Below are 21238 nucleotides of genomic sequence, written 5' to 3'. Positions count from 1 at the left end.
CTTGATAGTTGTGGCTGCATCATTAAGAAGCCAGATCAACAGCTTTTGATGCACTTTTTTTTTTCCCCCCCTTTTTTTTTTTTTTGGAATGCATTTTTGTTATTTTGTGTTCTGATTCAAACTGCAGAACTCTGCTGGTGTGAGAAGATTGTTTGAAGTTTTAACTAAGAAACTCTAAAGTCTCCAGCTCTACTTGGCATTTTCCAGGGAGACCACAAAAAAACCCAAACCAAACAGTCATTTTTATAGAAAATGCCATTAAATCACTAATCACTAGCTTTTTAAAAAAGTTTTTTTTTATTTACTTTATTTTGGAAATGACTAACAGGGGATCTGGCTTGGTGGGATGTGCAACAGACGATGTTCCCTGCCCTGAAAGACTTGGGGAGGGTTCAAAAACAGCGCAGAGGCAGCTGGAGCCTTTTGTTTAGGGACACGGGAGCATGGACAGCACTGGCACCCCCCTGCTGTTTTCACATCCAGTGTGGTTCACAAGGATGTATATAGTTCAGCAAGCCAAATGAAAGTGTTTGGATTCAACTGTTTTCTGTCAAAATGCTGTTTTATCAAAATGGAAATATTTTGTGAGAACATGTCAGTTTTGACAAATTGTTTTGATGGGTGAAGTCTAAACAAATTGTTTTAGCATTCTATGTTACTGTGATATAAAGACATCTCATTTTGACTCTACCATTTAGGCCTTTATAACATAGTTCTAACATTTATACGTTAAGACTTTTTGTATAAATATTGCATCAAATATGTGACAACTTTAACATTAAGGAAAAACTTCAATATTATAAGGTTTGTATGTTTTTGTAATATGCTATTTACCTTTTCAAAAACTCCGTATCTTATCATAGAATCACAGCATCACAGAATGGTTTGGGTTGGAAGGGACCTTAAAGACCATCCAGTCCCACCCTCCCGCCACAGGCAAGGACACCCCCCACCAGCCCAGGTTGCTCCAAGCCCTGTCCAGCCTGGCCTTGAGCACTGCCAGGGATGGGGCACCCACAGCTGCTCTGGGCAGCCTCTGCCAGTGCCTTGCCACCCTCACAGGGAAGAATTTCTTCCTAATATCCAGTCTAGGTCTACCCTCTTTTATTTAAAGCCCTTCCCCCTTGTCCTGTCACTACATGTCCTTGTACAAAGCCGCTCTCCAGCTTTCTTGTCGGCCCCTTCAGGTACTGGCAGGTGCTGTAAGGTCTCCCCGGAGCCTTCTCTTCTCCAGGCTGAACAACCCCAACTCCCTCAGCCTGTCTTCCTAGGAGAGGTGCTCCAGCCCTCGGATCATCTCTGTGGCCTCCTCGGGACTTGCTCCAACAGGTCCATGTCCTTCTTACATTGGGGGTCCCAGAACTGAATGCATACCCCAGGTGGGGTCTCATTGTCCTTCTTAAAGAGCCTGTATCCTTCCATTCCAACACTCCAATCAGAGGATCCATCCTACCACGTCTTAGTGATGCCAGTAAGATCTGTTGCTGGCACTGGGATCAAACTGGTAGGAGTGGGATGGATTGAGGTTCCACTCCCCTGGCAATTTTAGGTTAGTGTATCTTACATCTGTAATACCTATATATAAACTTTTGAACATCCTGAATTACTTATTTAGAAGATTTATTTTTTAGGAGATCTTGATATTTTGATTTATTTCATAATGGACTGACAAGAATTGCCCAGGTACTGTCCGGCTATAATTCTTCGTTTTAATTGTTTTGTTCATTCCAGGCCTAGGAAAGAGTTAATTTTTTAATAATAAGAATAGTTGCCACAATGAGAGCAATGTCACTTAGCAGATTTATCCCAAAGATTTTTAACCTATTTTATAAAGCTTTTGAAGATGCTGTTCTTCACATATGAGAAAATTGAAACACTATTGTTTACAGAGGTTGATGGTGTCCAGAGGGGATTCTCCAGTAGAGGTGTTGACAGGTTGCTGGTGATCTGGTGTTATTCATAAAAACCCAACATGAAAACCATTTTTTTTAAATGTATGGACAAAAATGAGCATAATTTGATATTATTACTTGTCTTTGGCCTTGTTACTGTGGCAGCAGCTCAGGTCCGCTCAGGGCCAGCGTTAGGTTGTCCTCATGCCTGCAAGCTCATACTCAATGTGCTCAAACAGTATGTAGATAGATGGGCATAGGCATTCAGTCATGCATTATGTATTATTTTGTATTATTATGCGTTATTTTGAAGTAATGGCACACTTGCTCGATGGTCCCTGGTGGCTGGAAGCATGGTTTTGTTATGCATTTCCTCGTGGCTGGGGAGGGCAAGTGTATCCATGAGGTGTGAAAGGCGTTTCCAAGGAGTAGCTTATTTGGGTGCTGTAAGCCAGTAAGGTATTGTGTTATTTGTTCATTTTACTGAATGCAGCCGTTCAGATTCCTGAGTCTTGCTCTAGTCAGTGCAGTGAGTGGTTTGGGGAAAAACCACCAGTCGTAAAAAAGCAGAAAATACCATGCATGTTCCTTCGCTTGTTTTCTAAGTCTTTCAGATTTCAAGGTTTTTCCGGGGCTTTGCAGTGTATGTTTTTCCAAATTAAAAAAAAAAAAAAAAAAAAAGAAAAGAAAAAGAAAGAAAAGAGAATAAGGGTTTTTATATAAACCCGTGGCCTGGGAGAAGTGGCTTTAAGAAAAACAGCAACTGCTAGGAGGCTAGATAAAATCCTGAGTTGGTAATGTGATAATAGTATCTCATATTCATTGAATGGAGTGCCTGTGACTCAGTGCTTTCATGGGACTGTAAATGTTCTTTTAATCTCTTATTTCTCTAGAGAGGCAGATAAATCTGAACCCATTATAAGCTGTGGCTGAGGCAGGGCACTGAGATTTACAGGGCACCAGGAGTGAAGCTGCTGTCCTGGCTCTCAGGCAGGAGGTTAGTGGGGTTACAGGGGATGCGGTGATGCAGGGTGTGTAGCGCTCTGGCCCCTTCAGCCACTCTTTGCGTAGCTTTCATGGCCAGCATGCACTGCGCAAGGGGAAAGGGCTGTTTTTGAGGAGCTGGTGCTGAAAACCTGGTGCACAGTGAGTGGTGCTAACAGTACTCTGCACATCAGCCACTGAGCAGGTTACAGCAGCCCCTGGTCCTCGGCTGCTGCCGTGGTGCCGAGGTTTGGCGCAGTCAGATCCAGCCACAGCCTGGAGTGGTTTGCTTGGGAAGATGAGATGAATGGGTAAAAGCGTGAAAATGGCAGGGAGTCAAAAAGGGAGAGAGGAGCTGGAGTCAGAGAGGTTGGGAGCAGGGTGAATTCAGTAGGGAAATAAGTGGGAAGAATTATTATTGTTGGAGGCATGTCAGGTGTGATCTGTTTTTTGATGGAGTTGAGCCCTCTGGAAGGGGAACACAGTTTTAGAACCTGTACTGTGACTTCTGTGGAAATAAAGAGAGTCTTAATGTGGAAGGGGTCCTTTTTCCTTCTACTTTAAGAACCTGCTGTAATATCTGCCAAGCTGGAAGATGGTCTCTGAAATGAGTATTTTTTGCTGGAGGAGGCAGGAGGGCTTTGCATTTTCCTGTGGGAGACACAAAGGCAGTGTGCTGCAGAGACTGTAGCAGAGCAGGGATTCCTGGTTTTTACTTTTGCAGGTGTGGATAATTTCACTGACCCCTGTTAGGAGGAGGCAAAGTCTGGGCTCAGGCTCAACCAGCCCAGCCTGGTGCTGAGTCTGGGAATTGCTGCACTGCTACGACAGCTCCTTGGGAACTGGGGAGAGCTATGTGGGATCTTTCTCAGGTCTTTCTGTAGTGATACAGAGCCAGATGAATTTTCCTCTCTGTGCAGTTAGTCCTGTATGAGTGCAGTCTGGAGCAGAGCTGTTGGCTCTGCTATGGATATACCTTGGACCAGCACCGTGCAGATCTGGTCTCTGTTTTGGGTTGCTTTGCTCTAAGGCAGGTGGTTCTGTGGCATTTTTATGGTAGGAAGATGCTTTAAAGCCTTTGGCCTTGGAGCTGCAGAGGTGTGAAACAACCACCCGTGCGGGCTCCAAGAGGAACTGAACTCGATCCAAGGGAAACAGGCACATCTGCGTACAAAAGCTGCAGCTCCAAACAGGGCTGTGGTGCTGCTTGCTAAACCTGGAAAGAAAAGCAGTTGCGGGAGCCCTGGCGTTTCATGAGCCTCGCTCTGTGCAGTGCATGCCTTGTATTTGGGCTGTGCTGTGTCTAATCTTGTGCAAGCTCTGACCGATGCTTTTTCCCTGGTGGGAGTATTGCTAATACCTGTCTCCTCTCTGGATAATCTAGTGTTTAATCGCTCAGTTCAGCTCATACTGTAGCCTTTGCATCAGTGGGTCACTAAACTGAGTCCTTTTTTCTGCTACCGTGCCTCTGCTTCTCTTGAATCATTTTCTCTCACTATGATAAATTTGATGGCGGGTGGCCCCCAGGGTCTCAGACAATTGCACAACCTCATAACGGTCACTGTGGTGCACATGTGCAGGACGATGGCACTGGCACTAAGATGGGTGTGCTGCTCACAGCAATATTGGGACTCTTGGTCAAGCTCTGTCCTTGTAGAGCATCACAGCCTCGTGCTCCAGAGGACCACTCTGTGTGATTGGGTTACTGTTGTCTTGGTCAAGCAAGCCATCACTGCTTAGGATATAATTTCCAAAGTGGCCTCGATGTAACAGGAATATCTCAAATGCTTTCTTGTCATTTGGCCGGTTTGGAGCCCTACGGTGGGGTGGGTGACAGTCCCTTGCCAAGGTGCCACCTTAATGAGCTGTGCCTGGTGAGGGAAGCGGTGGGCATGCAAAGGGACAGTAGCTTTTGATACTGACCCCTGTGTAGAGGGGATTTTGGGCACTGGTAAAAGCCTTCCAGTTTTGTCAGAGGGATATTTCATCCTATGCCACCTAGGCAGAAGTACCAGGGACTTTTTACTGTGAAGACTTTTGATCACCTTTTGGGTCTGTGCAGCTCAGTAGGAGCTAGGGTGGTGTGAATTAGGGTGACATTAATTGTGTGTTGGTAAATGACTGCTTGTGCCTATCACACTTTGTGGTTGAAGGGGGCTCATCAGGCTATTTCAGTGTGAAGGTTTGAAGGACACATTTTGTCCTCTGTGGCTTCTGGCTTTTGTAGGATGACCTACTTCCCTGCATGAAGTGGTTCTTTTTGAAAGGATTTAATGAGGAGGGTTTCTTTTGCTTGATTTCCTTGTGTTTCCCCTGTCTCCCACAGCACCGCAGGCATAAACTGAGGTTCTGGAGGTGCATTCAGCTTGACAGGTTCTGGGTCAAGGGGGTTTACAGAGGTCTTCTGGGAAGATGAATCCATTGAAAGGTAGAGAAAACATGGATATCTGAGCCTGATGGACCACTCCTGACTCACAGACATTACTTAAGGAAGGAAAAACTGTTTTGAAAGTAGCAGTACTAGTGGGGCTTTGGTCCTGGTGGGACAGGATCCTTGGTTCTGCCCACCTTCCCATCCTGCCGGTTGGCTAGCCAGCTACAAATGGGATCCAAAAGCAGAGTTCTTGCAGCCTGCCTGCAGTAGCGGGGGTTCAGTTGGGTCTTTTCCTGTGTTTAACAAGTGAAAATGTGAGTTAGTGATTGAAAAGCAGTGGTTCAGTTCACAGGTGCTGAGTCTGATATGCCAGAGAAGCACCAGCATTTCTTGAGATGGATGCTCAGGTTGGGCACCCATGCATTACACTGCTAGCTCTCCTCATTTACCCAGCAGATTTTCCTTTGTTTGAATATTCTTGTTTAACATTTTGTTTGGTCCTCAGAGGCTTTTGCAGATAGATGCCATGGAGGTTCAGATTCACTTCATTACTACAAAAAATTAGTATTTACATTGTAATAACTTGAACGGTAGTACTGAGAATGATGGTGCTCTGTAGGCACCGAAGAAGGTGCAAATCCTCATTCCTAAATTTCCAGCGCGGTCTATACTCTCTCAGACGTTTTCAGAGTCCCTTTTTCTACACTGCAAAAGAATAAAGTAAAACACTGTATTTGTGTGGGGAGGATGGCTCTGAGACAGCTCAGAATCTGTGAGTAGTTTGTTTTGTCAGCTGAGTCCATGTAGTTTGAAAACAAAGGTTACCTTGGCACTTTTGGACTTTGGAAGCCTGTAATCCAGATTTGAATGTGGAGAGGGACACTCTCTTGTCTAGGTGTCAAAAAGCTGTGAGGTGCAAGTCATCTAAAAAGGGATTTTTGCTTTTGAGAGGCCTTAGAAGGTGTACTGAGCGACAGACAGCAAGATCTGCGAATCGGGCACCGTTAAGACATCTCAAATAGGGCATCTGGAAATGAAAGCCCCTAAAATCTGTTGTCAACTTTGAAAATCCTATTTCCCCCACCCCCGCCCCCCGCCCCCCTGCCAGCTCTGAAAGTTCGATTCGTGTTCTTTTATCACATTTGTCATTCCTGGGTAATGAAGCTCTGGCATTCAAAAATGTGGCTGACAACTTTGTGGGTATGAGCCAGAATGAAGTTCAACTTGCACCTTTCTTGGATGCACCCAGTGCTGTTCACAGCAAGAGGCAGAAGTCTGAGCTAGAGGGACTCCATTCTCATTCATTACGGCAATTACTATCTTCTCACTGATGCCAAAATTAAGCTTGTTTGCTTTATCCTAATGTAGGTGGACAGGAACTGATGAGGTATACGCAACAGGAATGTTGAGAGGGAAAGTGCCATGTATAAACCATTTCTTCTCAGGCTGTTCCTTCATCTTAAATAATGTGAAGGTCATAAATCTCCTGGCAATCATGCAAAATCAGTGCTGTGAAAGACTTAGAATGGTTCCAGGCAAGTTCAAGTATTATTTTATAGAGGCTCAAGTCCAGCACTTCAAGGTTTGCTAATTTTAAATACATTTAAATGCACTTTTAAAGTCATTTAGGTCTATAATTTGAATGTATAGTTCAGGTGACTTTGGCGGAACTGACTTTTGGGGAAGGAGCACAACTCAGAAATGAGGTCTGCTACGGGTGAGGTCTGCTGGGCATGGTTCCTGTCTTTGTCTGTAGCCAACTGTATAGATTGCATAAGGTACTTAGGATATAAATTGTGTATGGGCCAGAGTCCAAGTGTGCCAAACACCTATGCTGGATGGCAGCCCAACCCATGAGCATGCTGTGCCAGGTTTTGTGGCAGTGTCATGTAACTGTCCTTGGACAAACCCAGTGCTCCATCTTTGCATTTCTTTAATACAGTGTTTGGCAGCAGATGGCTTGAGGATGCATTCTGAGGAGGCTGAGGTTTGGTCTCCTTGGCCGGAGGTAATGGTGGCAATATTTGTGCCCACAGTGCTGTTTGCAAGTGCACCCGGAAGTCCTCCTGCTCTAACCACTGAGACTCTTAACACTCAGAGGCCCAAAACCTCAGGTTCTGCATGGCCTGGGCAGTGCAGTAGCTGACACCCGCCACTGGGAAAGACTGGGAAGTCAGTCACCGAGCTTTTAAAACACACAGAAATCTCACCCTGATGCGTGTGCAAATGTGAAGTGCTTCAGACTGGGTTGCTTTTGGTTGACTAATGTAGTATTTCCCTGAAGTGTGGAGCAAAGGACTCTGCTTCTTTTGGGCAGACCATGAGGGCTGCTATCATTTAATTATATTCTGGACCTGTGCTGGTTAATTACAGCCCTTCCTGGGCTCCCCGGTGGGGTAGTGGTCTTTAAACCATGCATCCACTTTTGGTTCAGAAGAGATGTTTTGATTTTAAAATCCTTGTGATTTTTCTCTTCTGTAGGTGTTGCTGTGTTAGCAACATAGCTCTATCACTGTTGGTTATCTCACACGTAAGTAAGATTTTAGGGGAGAGAAAAATGTTTCTGATGCAATTTAATTCCCATTTACGGGCAGGTGGAATGAAAAGTCTGGTTTCTGGGTTTCCAGTGGCAGATGTACAATGCATTGGAAGAGGCATCTGTATCTCCGAAGCTGAGATTTGCTGAATTGCCTTTTGGTGCCCAGCTTTTACTGATTTCAACAAGAATTGAGTCTGAGTTTCAATCCCAGAGGCTACATTTACGTATTTCAGTTCATATCTTATGAAACCATGGATATGGATCCTAAAGTGACACAGGCTTACAGTGTTTAGCTCAGAAATTACTCAAATTCTTTTTGAAATGAAGTGGGAGATCCTGATGAATACTTTCAAGACTTTCTTCTTCTTGGCAGCTGATAAACCATGTTCTCAGGGCTGATTTTTCTGCTCTGTGGGGGGAAGGCACCTGGAGTTCCTGTTGTCCTGTCGAGGAAGTTTGCACAGCTTTTTGTTTATCAGAGGTCATTAGTGAGCAGACAAAGAGACACTATAAATCATCTTTGAGCCTACGTGATAGGCAGGAAAGGAGCGGTCGCACAAGCAGTGGCTGATGTTGAATGGGAGAGGTGGAGATGATAAGCCACGCCGTCGTAAATCCCTGTCGGCGATTACTGTGGGGCAACACCTTCGCTTACTTTGGGATGAACCGTGTGCACAGGTTGCCCAAGGAACCGGACAGCAAGCCAGCTTTTCTCCTGGTCTGGACTGTAATTGCATCCGAAACTAGAGAGCTGGTAAACCCTAAGGAGATGTTTCTAAAATATGTGTGGCAAGTCCGTTGCGGTCTGCTGTGCTAAGCATTACTTTTCTTTCCTCCCCCCTCCCCAGCAATCAAAGAGAAATACATGGACTGGACGGAGTTTCTCATACACGATTTAACCGGCGCCCGGACTGCACCTGCAAATTTACTGGAAGGCGTATGTATTAGATTGCAGTTTCTCTCTGATACCGGTGTCGCGGTGTGCATGCTGCCCGCGGTGTTGATGCTCCTGGTGTGTAGGGCTGTGTGCTTGCAGCGTCTGTGTGCCGTCAGCAGGGTCTGGTCCAGTGCTGGCCCAAAGCCACTGGCAACGTTGCCTTGGCTCTGCCGGCTCCGTTTCTGACCCGGGGATGGGTAGTTTGTTCTGCCTTTAAGCTGGAGGGTGGTGCTTAGAAAGTTGGTTACTCGAAAAAGTCTAGGTGGTGAAAGAGAGCGTGGAGAGGGGCCATAGGAAGGAGAACACAGGCTTTCAGTGTCCCATTAAATCCACCCAGCTGGTGAGTTGAGTCAGGACACAGGTTGGAGAGGGGGGCTTTAGCAGGTTGATGGGGAGCGCCGTCCGGTTTATGTCTGTATGGAAACAGCTCCCCCAAGGACATTCCCTCCACCTAACCACGGCGATCCGATGTAGCAGGGAAGCTGGGTGGGGTGGCCTCAGTCATCAGCAGTCAGAAGAAGGGTGTGGTTTTTTAGATGCACCCATATGACCAAGAGCCCAGTCTGTGAGGCATATTCACAAGGTGACTTGCACCTGGGGCAGCCTTGGCACGCTTTGAGTTCTTGGATGAAAATCCTGCAGTTCCACCTTGAAACTGCAAGAGCAGGGCGCTTCCTCCATGGAACCTGCCCTGCTCTCGTGTGGATGCTATGCGGGCATTTGCAGAGAAGACAGCCTGTCCTGCAGGAGGTAATTCTCTCTGCCTCTCTGTGTTTAGGCTGAGAGGGAAGGCATACAGGCAGTTGCCCTTTGTATAAGTGCTCACATTGGCTTTTTGGAAGCAAGTGTGCATCCAGGCACCACATTTGATCGCTTTGTCCCTGGTCACTCCCACCAACTGCTGCTGCATCCTTTTTCCACGTGGCTGTGCAGTACGAGCTGCCTGGCAGGGAGAATTAATAGCGCACCATCAGGGATGGTTTTTTGCCCCTAGTCTGTTAGGTGAACAGCCCTTGCATGCCCAAAATAGTGCACGTCCTCAGGTCTGCTTCATCCCCGTTCCTGGACCACTCCCAGGTGGCATATGCAAAAAGCTGGTGGTGGCCAACACCCATCTCTGGTGTGTGCCAGCGCCATCGCAAACCTCTCCATTCCCTTTCTGCAGGCAGAGAAAAGAGGCAACCCCAGGCAGAAACGCAGAGAGAGAAAACATTGCATTGGCTTGAAATAGTTTCTGACCCTTTTCTGGTGTTTTATGCAATATATGTGTTCAGTGCTGTCTGTGTCGTGCAATGTATGTAACCCCCTGTTGACAGATTTGCTGTTCGTGAGTGCTGCAGATTGTTGTTATACTGTTAAATCAATATGTAGCGATGCTTTTTTTTTTTTAACATGCTAGCTATGCGTATAAACAGTTCTTGTTTTATAGTAAATGTTAATATTTCATGCAAGCCGATTATTAATCTTAGCCATTCAGTTCTCAGGGGTAAGTGACAACCCATTGGCTTAAAATTTAGCACACAAATCAGAGAAGCAATATTCGCTTTTATACAGCCAGGGATTTATTATAATAAGTTAAATCATTACACCATTGGTTCATATTAAAGAATGTTTTGTGGCGATGAAGCAGTTGTATGAGAGGGAAAAACCACCATTAAAGTAGACTTCTGTTACATTGCTAAATTCTGACGCTGCATTTTGCCATGAAATAATACTTGAAAAGATTATACAGGTGCTTGTAGCTTGCACTGTAGAGGAGTGCGTTATAATGGCAAATATATTGTTCTGAGAAATATCTGTTAATCACAAGAGTTGGTGAAAACTGTACACGGGTTAAGGTTTTAGTTAACTTTAATTACATTTTTTACCAAATTCTCATTCTGTTGCCTGCATTTTGGAGTAAGAGAGGTGTAGTGAAAATTGGTTGCATTTCAGATTTTTGGATATTTTCAAAATTCAATAGCAAGGGGAACTTTATTGAAAAATAAGGCTTTTTCCTCTCTTTTCTCTAGCCATTCCTAGAAAGAACCATCCTGGGCTGACTCTGATTTACAGAATTAATATTTAAAAAAATACTGTGAAAGGTTTATATTGTTTAATTAAGTAGAAGTGGGACAAACACGCAGGAAGAGAAAGAGTCCTTGTTTTTAATACATTTTGCCTGTGCTTAGCATCTCCTTTGGGGACCAATGCTCCCAACTCGGGATGTTTTTTTAGTGCTGCTCTTAAAGCTCTGGAATTGAGAAATTGCGTAAGAATTGGAACTTGCATTTAATACAAAGAAGAAATCTAACCGTTCTGTTAGTGGAGAAAAGCTTGACAACACAGAGAGGCTCACAATCACAAAGCCAAAACACCGAGTCCCAAAGGTATTGTTCTGCAAAGCATCTCATGGATTTTTAATGCCTGCGGTTGGCAGCTTTGCAGGTGTAAAGTTAAGCACATGTGTAAATGGTTGCAGAACCGGGATCACAGAAAATACTATATGTAAGCACATAACCTCAGTCACTGGGATTTCTTGGGCACGGTGGCTTGACCTGGCAAATCCTGTGTGCCTCAGGCTTTGATCCCAAGACCACTTAAGCTGGTGGGAGCCTGCCATGCATGGGCTTTGGAGTAACCACCACAGACTCTTGCATCCATGGCTGTGGAGAATAGTTTGCTCTACGTGCCCATAGGAATGAGGTAAAGCCTTTGGTGGGAAAGATCAGGGCACAGAGAGCAATTTCAGGGTCATGCCCAGAGTAGATGCCTTTAGGTAAATGCCAGTGTCCAGTCCTGTGATGGGCTCTTATCAGCTGCATTCAATGAGAATTTGGTTTGAAATCCTTCAATATAACTGGGCTTTGAGTTGTTCAGGAGCATCCTAAGCAGTTGTGCCTTCTGGGCCATTCCACCTTTTATTATTCTTTTTTGTTGTTGTTGATGATGTCGGTTGAGAAATTAGCACAACTGTTGTTTTCTGTTTTACTTCTGAATTTGCACTTGGAAGACATTGGGTAAAATAGAAGAAGAACAGACTGTTTGCTGATCGCTTGGATGATGGTGTGAAAAACAAAAATAATCTTCTGCTGTCATCTGTTTCCTTGAGAAGTCTTCAAATAAAGTTTAAAATAAGGAGTTTTGCTTCTATTCAAACAGCCTCTGCGAGGAAAAAACCCTGTAGACCTCATTACAGTTGATTCCTTAATAGAGCTGCAGGATTCCCAGAATCCCTTTCAGTACTGGATAGTTAGTGTGGTTGAAAATGTTGGAGGAAGATTACGCCTTCGCTATGTGGGATTGGAGGAGACTGAATCCTATGACCAGTGGTTGTTTTACTTGGATTGCAGACTTCGACCAGTCGGTTGGTGTCAAGAGAATAAATACAGAATGGACCCACCTCCAGGTAAAGAGCCTCCTGAAAATACTGTCTCCCTTTGTGGCATTTACTGATGTTTTGAGATATTAGTGCAAGCTGTTGCCTCTTCTCCAGTGTTCACATTGCTTTGACAGTAGTTTCTACCTATAACGTAGATGGCATGTGAGAGCCATCTGATTTGGCTTCAAAGTGGGCCAGGGAAACTGTATTACATTTATTTGATAAATTTGGTTTAGCTTGGCTCACTCCTGGAAGGAAGCAGTGTCCGATAAAAACAGTTTCGTGCAGTTTTCCACCAAGAAGCAGAGCTGGTGGGGATCGTCCAAGGATGTGCCTGCTTATCCAACCCTTCTCATTGGTGTTTCAGTGGCCAGGTCTTTCTGGCCATGCTGTAGGTATCCTGGTGGAGGCCTCACTGGGAACCGGTCTTCTGCTGTCGAGTCCTAGGAGACACCTCTCAGCATACACTAGGCTCCATTTGCTTTCCCCTCAGCCAAAGACCACTTGCCCATTTGTCTTTCCGTGGCCACACACATTTGTCTTGGGAAGCCGTAGACCTATTTTCAGGTTTGGAGAAAGTGTTTTGGGACCCTCATGGTCCCTCTAACATAGGTCTTTCATATTCTGCTGTAATGTTGCTGTACATCTCTGAAGTGAGAGCTGCCTTGTGTGTAACCAATGAGAAAGTGTACTGAGAGTGCTGGATGCATCTGCCTGGCCATGCCAGACCGCTCATCAAGGGGTTATGGGGTGTCTGTTGCTAGAAGGTAAGAAAGTACTCCTTTGAGTAAGGGTTGATGGGGTCTTTCAGATTTAGAAGACCACAAATTTTGTCCTGCATTTTCTCCGAGGGAATGAAGTCTTTGCCAGTATGTCAGACCAGGTTCACCGTTAGGAGATTGCAACTTAGAGAAGCAGCTCTCTAGAGCTGAGCTTAGTGTTCAAACCAGCTTGGATGGAGAGGGAGAGAGACTGTGGCTAGGCCAGCCTGTGGTCAGAAATTGGAAGCTGCAGATCCAGAGGCAGGAGAATTTCAAGGGACAGGACCCAGAAAGAAGAGCCAGGTGCAAGCAGGCTGAGCCAGGAGGCTGGGCAGGAGCAGTGTTTTGGGGTCAGCTGGAAGCAAACTCCAAACGGTGGGACTGGGTGTGGAAAAAGGAGCACGACTGAAATGGCAGGGAAAGAATGATCACAAGGATGAGTGTAGGGGAGGACTAAGCATTGCAGAGGTTTAGCAAGCAGGGTATGGGCTAAGGACCACACCACATCACAGGGGCTCCAGGCTCCTTGAAGCCTCCTGGAGAAGTGTTTGCAGAGGCATTCACTGGCAGGTTCTGGGACTAGCTCTGGAGCTATGCTTCCATCCAGGCTGTACCTCATGACAATTAAGGATGACTGGAAGGGTGAATTTTCCTCACCATCCCATAATATTGGTCAAAACTATGAAAGTTTCTGGAGAGTTGAGTTTCTCTCTGCTTGGGGCATTTGGCTCTGCATTGGTCTGAATGGAGTTGGTTGAGTCAAGTTGGTTGGCTTGACTTCTCTTGGAGTTAAGGATCTGGTTAAACACGACAGCTTAGACCGCTGCATGCATGGTCTTCCTTGGGGCAGAAAGTGTGCAGCGTCTGTATAAATAAATATAAATAATAATAATAATAATAAAAAAAATAAAAAAATAAAATAAATAAATAAATAAATAAAAAAGCTGTGGCTTATGCTTGGGCCACAAAGCTGTTTGCCAAGCCCTGTGGAGCATGGCCCCCCTGTGCTAACTGTTTGCACCTCCAAGCTGGATGCCCCAAGACTACTGTTTCCCTTGGGAGATGAGGAGCTTTCTTGGTTAATGTACAGGTTCTGGCCCAGTAGACCTGTCCCACATTTTCCAGTGTAGGCGAACAACTTGTCCAGGCCCGTGCCTCATTTTCCTTGTGCTGTGGGTGATTTTTTTCCACGTCTGTCAAATGATAGCAGAAAGGTGGCCCTCGTTTGGGTAGGTGTTTCGGATGTGGCTTCTGTCCATTGCACCTCATTCAGAGAGGTTACCCCAATACCTGCAGCTGTCGTGTTCACAAGTCTGTCTGGGTCTCGGGTCTAACTTGGGATCTTCAATGCTTTTTGGGAGCATGTGTTTTTCTTCACTGATGGGTAGGAATCAATGTTCCCCATCACTTTTAGATGTGAATGCTGGAGAGTGTGAATATCACTTACTCTGTTATTTTACAGAGTTTGTATTACAGAGAAACACTTTTTCATTGACCATCTTTGAACCTCTTGGCCTGTATAGGTTTGGTGAATCTATACAGAAATGTTCTGGATGAGATTCTTCCTTGTTTATTCCATTCTCTTTCTACTCTTTCCTTCTTTTATCTGGTTGTACTTCCTTCTCTGTGGATTCACCCATCCCCCTGCCTTTCTTTTTCTTCTCATTTTTTCTGTCATCTTGTCTCTAAACTTGTTATTAGGCTCTTTAATTGCTGAAGTTTAGGTTTCTTCTCCTCTTTCTTTGCTTTAACTGCTTCTAAAATTTCTTTCTCTTGTTCTCATCTGCCTCTATCTGATACCTGTTTCCAGTCCTTGACGTTTCCTTGGTCACTCACTTTTTAGTGAACATTGTTACTAATGCATTTAATGCCCAGGTCTTCTTCCTGACTTCTCTTGGCTTAAATAGGTGGTCATGACTTTCCATCTCCTAAAGCTAGGTCTTATAGGAGTTTGCTGAGAAAAGACCCTTCGGGTCTGAACCCTTCCATTTTCTCACAAGTCCCCTCCTGAATGCTGCCCCCACAGATCTTTCTTTGATCCCCTCTTCTGGTGTACCCAGTTGTCAGGCTCTGCACTCCAGGGAGTAGCAGGTCAGGGATGGGAACCTGATGAATTTCTGGAGTCAGGAATACTGGTTGTTCCACTTCTGATGTAGTGGACTATATCAGCCGTTTGATGTCCACCTGTCAACAAATTCATAAAGCACAATGGATGAATAAAGCATATGAGACATTAACCCACAGGAAGAACAGGGAAAAAGCCCAGTGGCTGGTCTTAGAGGTTCTGTTTCAAATTCAAGAGTCTGCAAAATAAATGTTGGAGCAAGCAGGCAAGCAAGTCGGCAGGATGAGATGCTGGCAGTGGAGACCTCTAAAGAAATAGGGATGAAGCTACTAAACCGCAGACTGTCAAAGGATGCAATTTCCTAAGGACCTCAGGCCAGGAGAGTGTGCAGGGACATCTCCTTGCCTGCTTACATGCTTCCTGGTGACTACTGTAGTAAACAAGATTTGGACTAGAAAGAGCTTTGTTGTGGGAAAAACCTAGTATGAACCTTCTTAGGAAAGAGAAGGAGTCTGTGGGGAGGATATTGGTTTTTTTGCACATCAGGGTTAAGTTCGCCTGCTGTACTGTAGGCATCCAAAAGACAGTTCATCATGAGCTATTGCTTTGTCTTTATGATCGATGGAGGAAAGGGGATGCCTAAGACATGCCTGACGTAGGTCAGATGAAACGACGTCTTCGTAAGCCTATGTTTTTCCACTCAGAGGGGTTGAAAGCAATGAACACAGACCTGGTTATGTAACTTCTGAACATCTGAAGCCAGTTAAGGTGACTCCTTGATTGAGAACAGGAACAGCCTTAGACTGTATGATGAAGCTGTTTTGAATCTCCTCCAAGAGATGCTGAGAACACGCAGCTCCTCCCGAATCAGGCTGCACATTCAGTGGCTATCAAATGAGGATGTTCAGTTCTACGTCAGTTCTGCAGGTTGTGACAGCACTTTGCCTACTGTCGACTTGGATGCTGCTTATGCATCTTCAGCTTTATCTCCCTTCATCTCAAGGCTGTGATTTTTCTGTGTTGTGGGATGTGCAAGGTTCAGTTGCACCTTGCACAGCAGTTTGAGGTCAGTCTTTCGAGATGTAGAGCATCTTACATAAAGGAGATCCCATGGATCCAAATGCCTACAGTATTTTGGATGGAAATGTCTCTTTTCTGAAGCCATCCATATCCTGGCACCCACTTAATGTACAAGAATGTGCAAGAAGGTCCTTAGGAAGTAGCATCCTGGCTGTCTTCTCTAAATGGCAACTTTCAGGGACTTTGTATGTCTTGTGAGCCCTTTTAAATGAGGCAAAGGGGTCACAGCTTATTTTTTCCCTCAGATGCTTATTTGAATCCAAACTTAAGTGCCCTTGCTAGTGCAAATTGGCCCGGGCTGCTTGACACAGATCCACCAACGGTCTTGCCTCAACTGTTTATGCAGGAAGAGACCATCTCGTTTTATGTTACTTTCTATTTAAAGACAAATTGGCAGTCATTTTAATTGCTCACTCCTTGTTAAACTAATACAAATTGACACAGTACACTTTCTTGGAATTACCTACAACCCCATCACTTAAACAAAATGCTTTATGCTCTTTTAACCGTGCGATTTAGTGTCCATATACTTGCCAGCATAAGTGAGCTGCCACTAATTAAATGCACATATGATATTGCTTGCTGGCTATTGAAACCAGTGGAGTTGTCCTTATCTCTTGAAGTTTGTTGATGCTGCCTGAAGAAGTTGCTGCTTGTTTTCACTGATTTTGGGCAGTGTCACCCAAAATGCCACTTGCATCTTCTTTCCTGTGCTTCACTGCTGTCGTGGTAGAAGGCAAGGGTCTGTTTTCAGCTTGCTCTCTCAGGGAAGCAGGGGAGCATCCAGCAGGTTTTTTCTGAAACTCAAGAATTTTTGTTAGTTGAAACAACAGTCTGGCTGCAGCTTGGGGCAACATCATACTATATTGAGTATTTCCCTGTTTGACATAAATTAAACCAAAAAGGAAGAAACAGGGTGAGTCGTTTTCCTCCCTGCACTTCAAGCTGATCAGACCTTCGCAAGTAAGGGAGAACTGGAGCAACAAGGCTATAAAATAATGAACAGTTAGATAAAGAGGACATTCCTTAACACTTGTGACCGCTGCTCATGCTGTAAACAAAGACTTGAAATGTATATTCCCGTTAATAACCAGACAGTTGAGAAATTAAAAATACTGCCCTGAAAGGTTAACATTTCCCTTTAAGTGTTTAAATTCATATGCATATCCTTGATGTCTGCTCAGAAGTAGTGAGGTTTGATATAGTGGAAGTATAAATACATCCACTTCCAGTGAGTGATTCTGCAAATCCTATTTTGATAAGGTCTTAAATCTGTTGAGATCAGAGCATAAAATTCTCTTGCACCATCAGTGCTCGGTGAAAACAGTGCTTGCCAATTCTTTTTTTTATACATATTTTTTATTTCCTCCTTCAGAATTGTAAGATACAGCATTAAATCTTTGCTAGCTAGTAAATATATATAGTTATTAGATGTACAGAATTTAAATGCAAATTGGGCCAAATTGCACTGCAATGTAAGTGCGTAAAGCCAAACCGACAAAAGCAAAGCTTCACACTGTTCACTCTGTATCAAGATTCAAGTTTATTATTGAGTAAACGTTCATTTCCATTTTAATAATTGTCGCAATCTATCTACCTATCTTGTCTCTTTAAGACCTTGATATGAATGTTCTGCAATAACTTGTTAGGTGCAGGATAACAATATGTTTTCTAGGGCAGAAGTAAATCCAATATAATGTTCTTCATAATAGCATTGTTTCCTACATTGTTTCCTTTGATGATTCATAGGCATTTCACTGCACTGAACCATAAAGGGCTTGTTAATATAATGATTTAATAATATTAAACCTATTTAAAGAAACTCACTGAAAGCAATGTGAATCTGCACAGAGATGTTGCCTAAAAGTACCATGATGAAAAATTGCTAAGTGTAAGTCTTTGAATGGGGGTGATGCTCTGGTTTGAGTGTGGTACCAGTAGACAAGTCTGGGTGGGGATCTGGCTGAAATGTTCCTTCCCACACCTACCCCCACCCACCGCAAAACCCCCACGACCCTGCAATAACAACAACAACAACAAAAGACTTTCCAATGAACAGAAGCCTTGCTAAAGATATTTCTGGTTTTGATCAAATAAAACTAATACTGGCTGAAGACCTGAGGCTCCTCAAACTGGAAAACATCAGGTATTTTGAGAACTGAAAATCAAAGGAGAGTTTTTGTGATTTTCAGGTAATGAGAGAGCACGGTTCTCATTTCTTCAGCAGTAAAAAAGGACATGCATATTTCTGAGTTTTGCTCCACGATGTAAAGCTCTATATTCTTCACATGTGCCCCTGCTTGTTGCTTTTGTGTTGTATTTATCCATGCCGTACAGCTTGGAATATATGCAGTATTCATTTCACTTGTATCCCTTTTTATGACACAAGAACTTAGAGTCTTTCAGAAATGTTTGATCCCCCGACAGTCACCTCTTGGTTTTGTTGGTTTTGTTTGTTGTCATCACTTTAGATATCTATTCTCTGAAGACTATGTCTGAGTGGAAATGCGCTCTGGAAAAATCCCTTAATGATGCAGCAAATTTTCCTCTTCCAATGGAAGTGTTCAAGGTAAAAGATGCACATTTTTCCTTCACTTACAGAACCCACAATGAGTAAATATGATGCAGTGTTTAGCGGCTTATGTTAAACTTCTGCAGGAAAGGCCATTGCTCTGATACATAACCATGGAAGGTCACAATGAGATGTTTGTATAAAATACGGTTTTATGTGTGGACTTCCCATCTGAGAGCTGATTTCTTGCAGTCAGTGTCTTCTAGGGGCTGGGGGTGATCAGCACTGATTTCTCCAACATTATTTTTAACGTGTCTTATGCTGTTAGACCTGTGCAAATGCATTGTGTGCAACTCTGAAATTGTACGGCTACAAATGTGAAAGCTGATCGAAGTTGGACAATTTTCTGTGACCCTTACATAAAAATTTTCATCTGATCACAAGGCAGAGAAACATCCTTCAGGGTTCTATAGTGGAAGTGGGAGATAATTTTGCTCCCACATCCTTTTTTTTTTCCCTGTCTCACTCTGGTTTTTAATAATTAGAGATGTGCTTCAGCCCTGAGGCACCAGCTTTAATTTCCCGTGCAAATCTGTACTGCTATTAATCATGATGGCTCCAGATAATCCTGATTTCTAGCACTGCCCACCTGGTTTCTAACAGTTACATCCTCACTGCGGTGTGATGGGCAGTGTGGCTGTGGGCACAAGAGGATGCTCAGGGAGGTGTGTTGAAGCACGGTAGTGCCCTTCGGTCTCTGGTATCATCTCCTGCTTAGGGATGTGCTCCATCACAGTGGCCTCCCCACCACCATTCCTGCCTCATCCAGCCTGGACACCCTGTGGGTTCCTTCCCTGTACTTAAGCAATGGGACACCCCAAAGCACCCATGCAGGTGGTGCAGTTCACATGTAGATGTGGCACACAGGGACATGGTTTAGTGGTGGGCATGGCATGTTAAGTTTACGATTGGACTCGATGATCTTCAAGGTCTTTTCCAACCTAAATGCTTCTGTGATTCTGTAGTTGGAAGAGGGCACTCATCCCGTCCTATCCTGGCTGGCATGCCACAAAACCCCGGTGCCACCTTGACCCTTCCTACAGGGATGTGCCGGCAGCTCCTGGTGAGGAATCCAGGCTCCTTGACCAGCTGAGGTGCACTTGGATTAGCAACATCACTTTGGGAACGTTCGCTTTGCTAATGGCTCAGGCAGTGACTCGGTTGCTAGCTAAGCTCTGCTAGGCTGGGGGAGGGAAGATTTCTGCGTTGGCTTTCAGTGTGAACAGGGGTTTGGGAAGCTCTGTGTTGTGACGGGAGTGGCGTGCGGAGAGTTTTGATTCTCTGCCATTTATTTCATGCGATGCTTCTGTCAGCCAACTCTATTAAAGTTTGCGTTTGCAGTTTCAAGATCAAAAATGCATTGTGTGGGGCAGAGTTTAGATCACTGCAGAGAATGCCTGATGTGTAAATTTTATTCCTGCCTATATGAAAGAGCGAAGAATGTTTCTGATGAGACTCATAAAACACCTCTTCTTTTTAAAAAAGTTTATAACTAACATCTGTTTTGCTGCCTCTTCTCAGGATGCCAGACTTATACCCACTTACATTAATTATGGCGTGAGGGTCATAAATTTACATTCAGCAAATCCCAGTTGGTGCGCCATGCAGTTGGAGCTTGCAAAGATGTTCCTCTTAGAAGACAATGCAAAACGTTGGAATGCTTGAATAGAGCAAGAGAAAAGTTACTTTGAGGCCAAATGTGACAAAAGGCAGGATTAGGTCAATAGGGCTTATTTATTTGTAATGTGAAAGCTGAGCACAGGGTGAGCTGAATTTAGTGTCTGGTGTTACCTAAGCCCCTGGTTCTGGTGCTGGGGAGGCAGGAAGCTGAATAAATTGTTTATGTGTGGGCATCACTTCATTCTGCCCATTTAGGGTGAATCAACCACAACTTGTACCTCTTGACTAAGAAGAAAAATATGGGAGCTTCTCCATGCCTATGAACATGTCTTCCTCTAGTAATGACTTAAACATGAGTTAAGGAAAGGCTTTAAGAGACATATGGGAGGGTACACTTGTCAGATCTTGCAAGATAAGCCAATAATTGTGTGGGACCATCAAAGAGAATCCCAGATCCCATCAAAAAGCGTCAAATCCAAAGATGTCATTTTTACTTTTTTTTTAAAAAATTTTTTTTTGCAAACACAGCACAGAAGAAATGTCTCTACATGGTGCCTGGGGCTCCGTACTACTGTAACTGTCATGTGTTGGATGAGATATAAAACACAGGTTGGACAGCTGGCAACTGTTAAAGATCCTCTGGAAAGCTAGGAATGTTTACTTTGGCAGACGTGGTAAACTGCTCACTGAGCAATTATATTCTGCATTTTCCACATTTCCCTACAGAAATCCATCACTGAGGAGAGCCTAAGTGTGTGCTTTGCTCTACAGAGCTGAGCGGTCCCTAGGGTCAGCACCTGCATGTTTGGCTGGGTTACGACTTAAATCACTGTTGTCCTTTGAGCTGTGCACGACTGTGAGCTGGTCCCAGGTGGTGGTGCCGGGAAAGCAGATCTGCTTTTGTGGTGTGAGAAGTGGCTCCTCTGAGGGGTCTGCCAGCCCACCATTGCTGCTGCTGCTGCTGGTGCTCGTTGGTTTTGGTGTAATAGGGTTGGGTTTTGCCTGAGACCTCAGAAGCTGTTCTGGAATTATCAATGCTCAGAAGTGTGGCGG

General features: G+C 44.4%; 1 protein-coding gene across 2 annotated transcripts in view; it reads left to right on the top strand.

Annotated features, from left to right (window-relative positions):
* SFMBT2 (Scm like with four mbt domains 2) overlaps window positions 1-21238 on the top strand; it is a 122907-nt gene that overhangs the window by 43263 nt on the left and 58406 nt on the right. The window contains exons 5-7 of one of the 2 annotated variants that reach the window (XM_040595859.1): window positions 8638-8726; window positions 11868-12114; window positions 18465-18562. In XM_040595859.1, coding sequence (XP_040451793.1) covers window positions 8638-8726; window positions 11868-12114; window positions 18465-18562 — 434 coding nt within the window. Of the gene's footprint in view, window positions 1-8637; window positions 8727-11867; window positions 12115-18464; window positions 18563-21238 lie in introns of those variants that run through there. The other variant, XM_040595860.1, reaches the window with a different exon arrangement.

This window comes from Falco naumanni, chromosome 5, assembly GCF_017639655.2.
Source record: "Falco naumanni isolate bFalNau1 chromosome 5, bFalNau1.pat, whole genome shotgun sequence".
Lineage (NCBI taxonomy): Eukaryota > Metazoa > Chordata > Aves > Falconiformes > Falconidae > Falco > Falco naumanni.
Note: the sequence above shows the minus strand (reverse complement) of the source record. Positions and strands in the feature narration are given on the sequence as shown.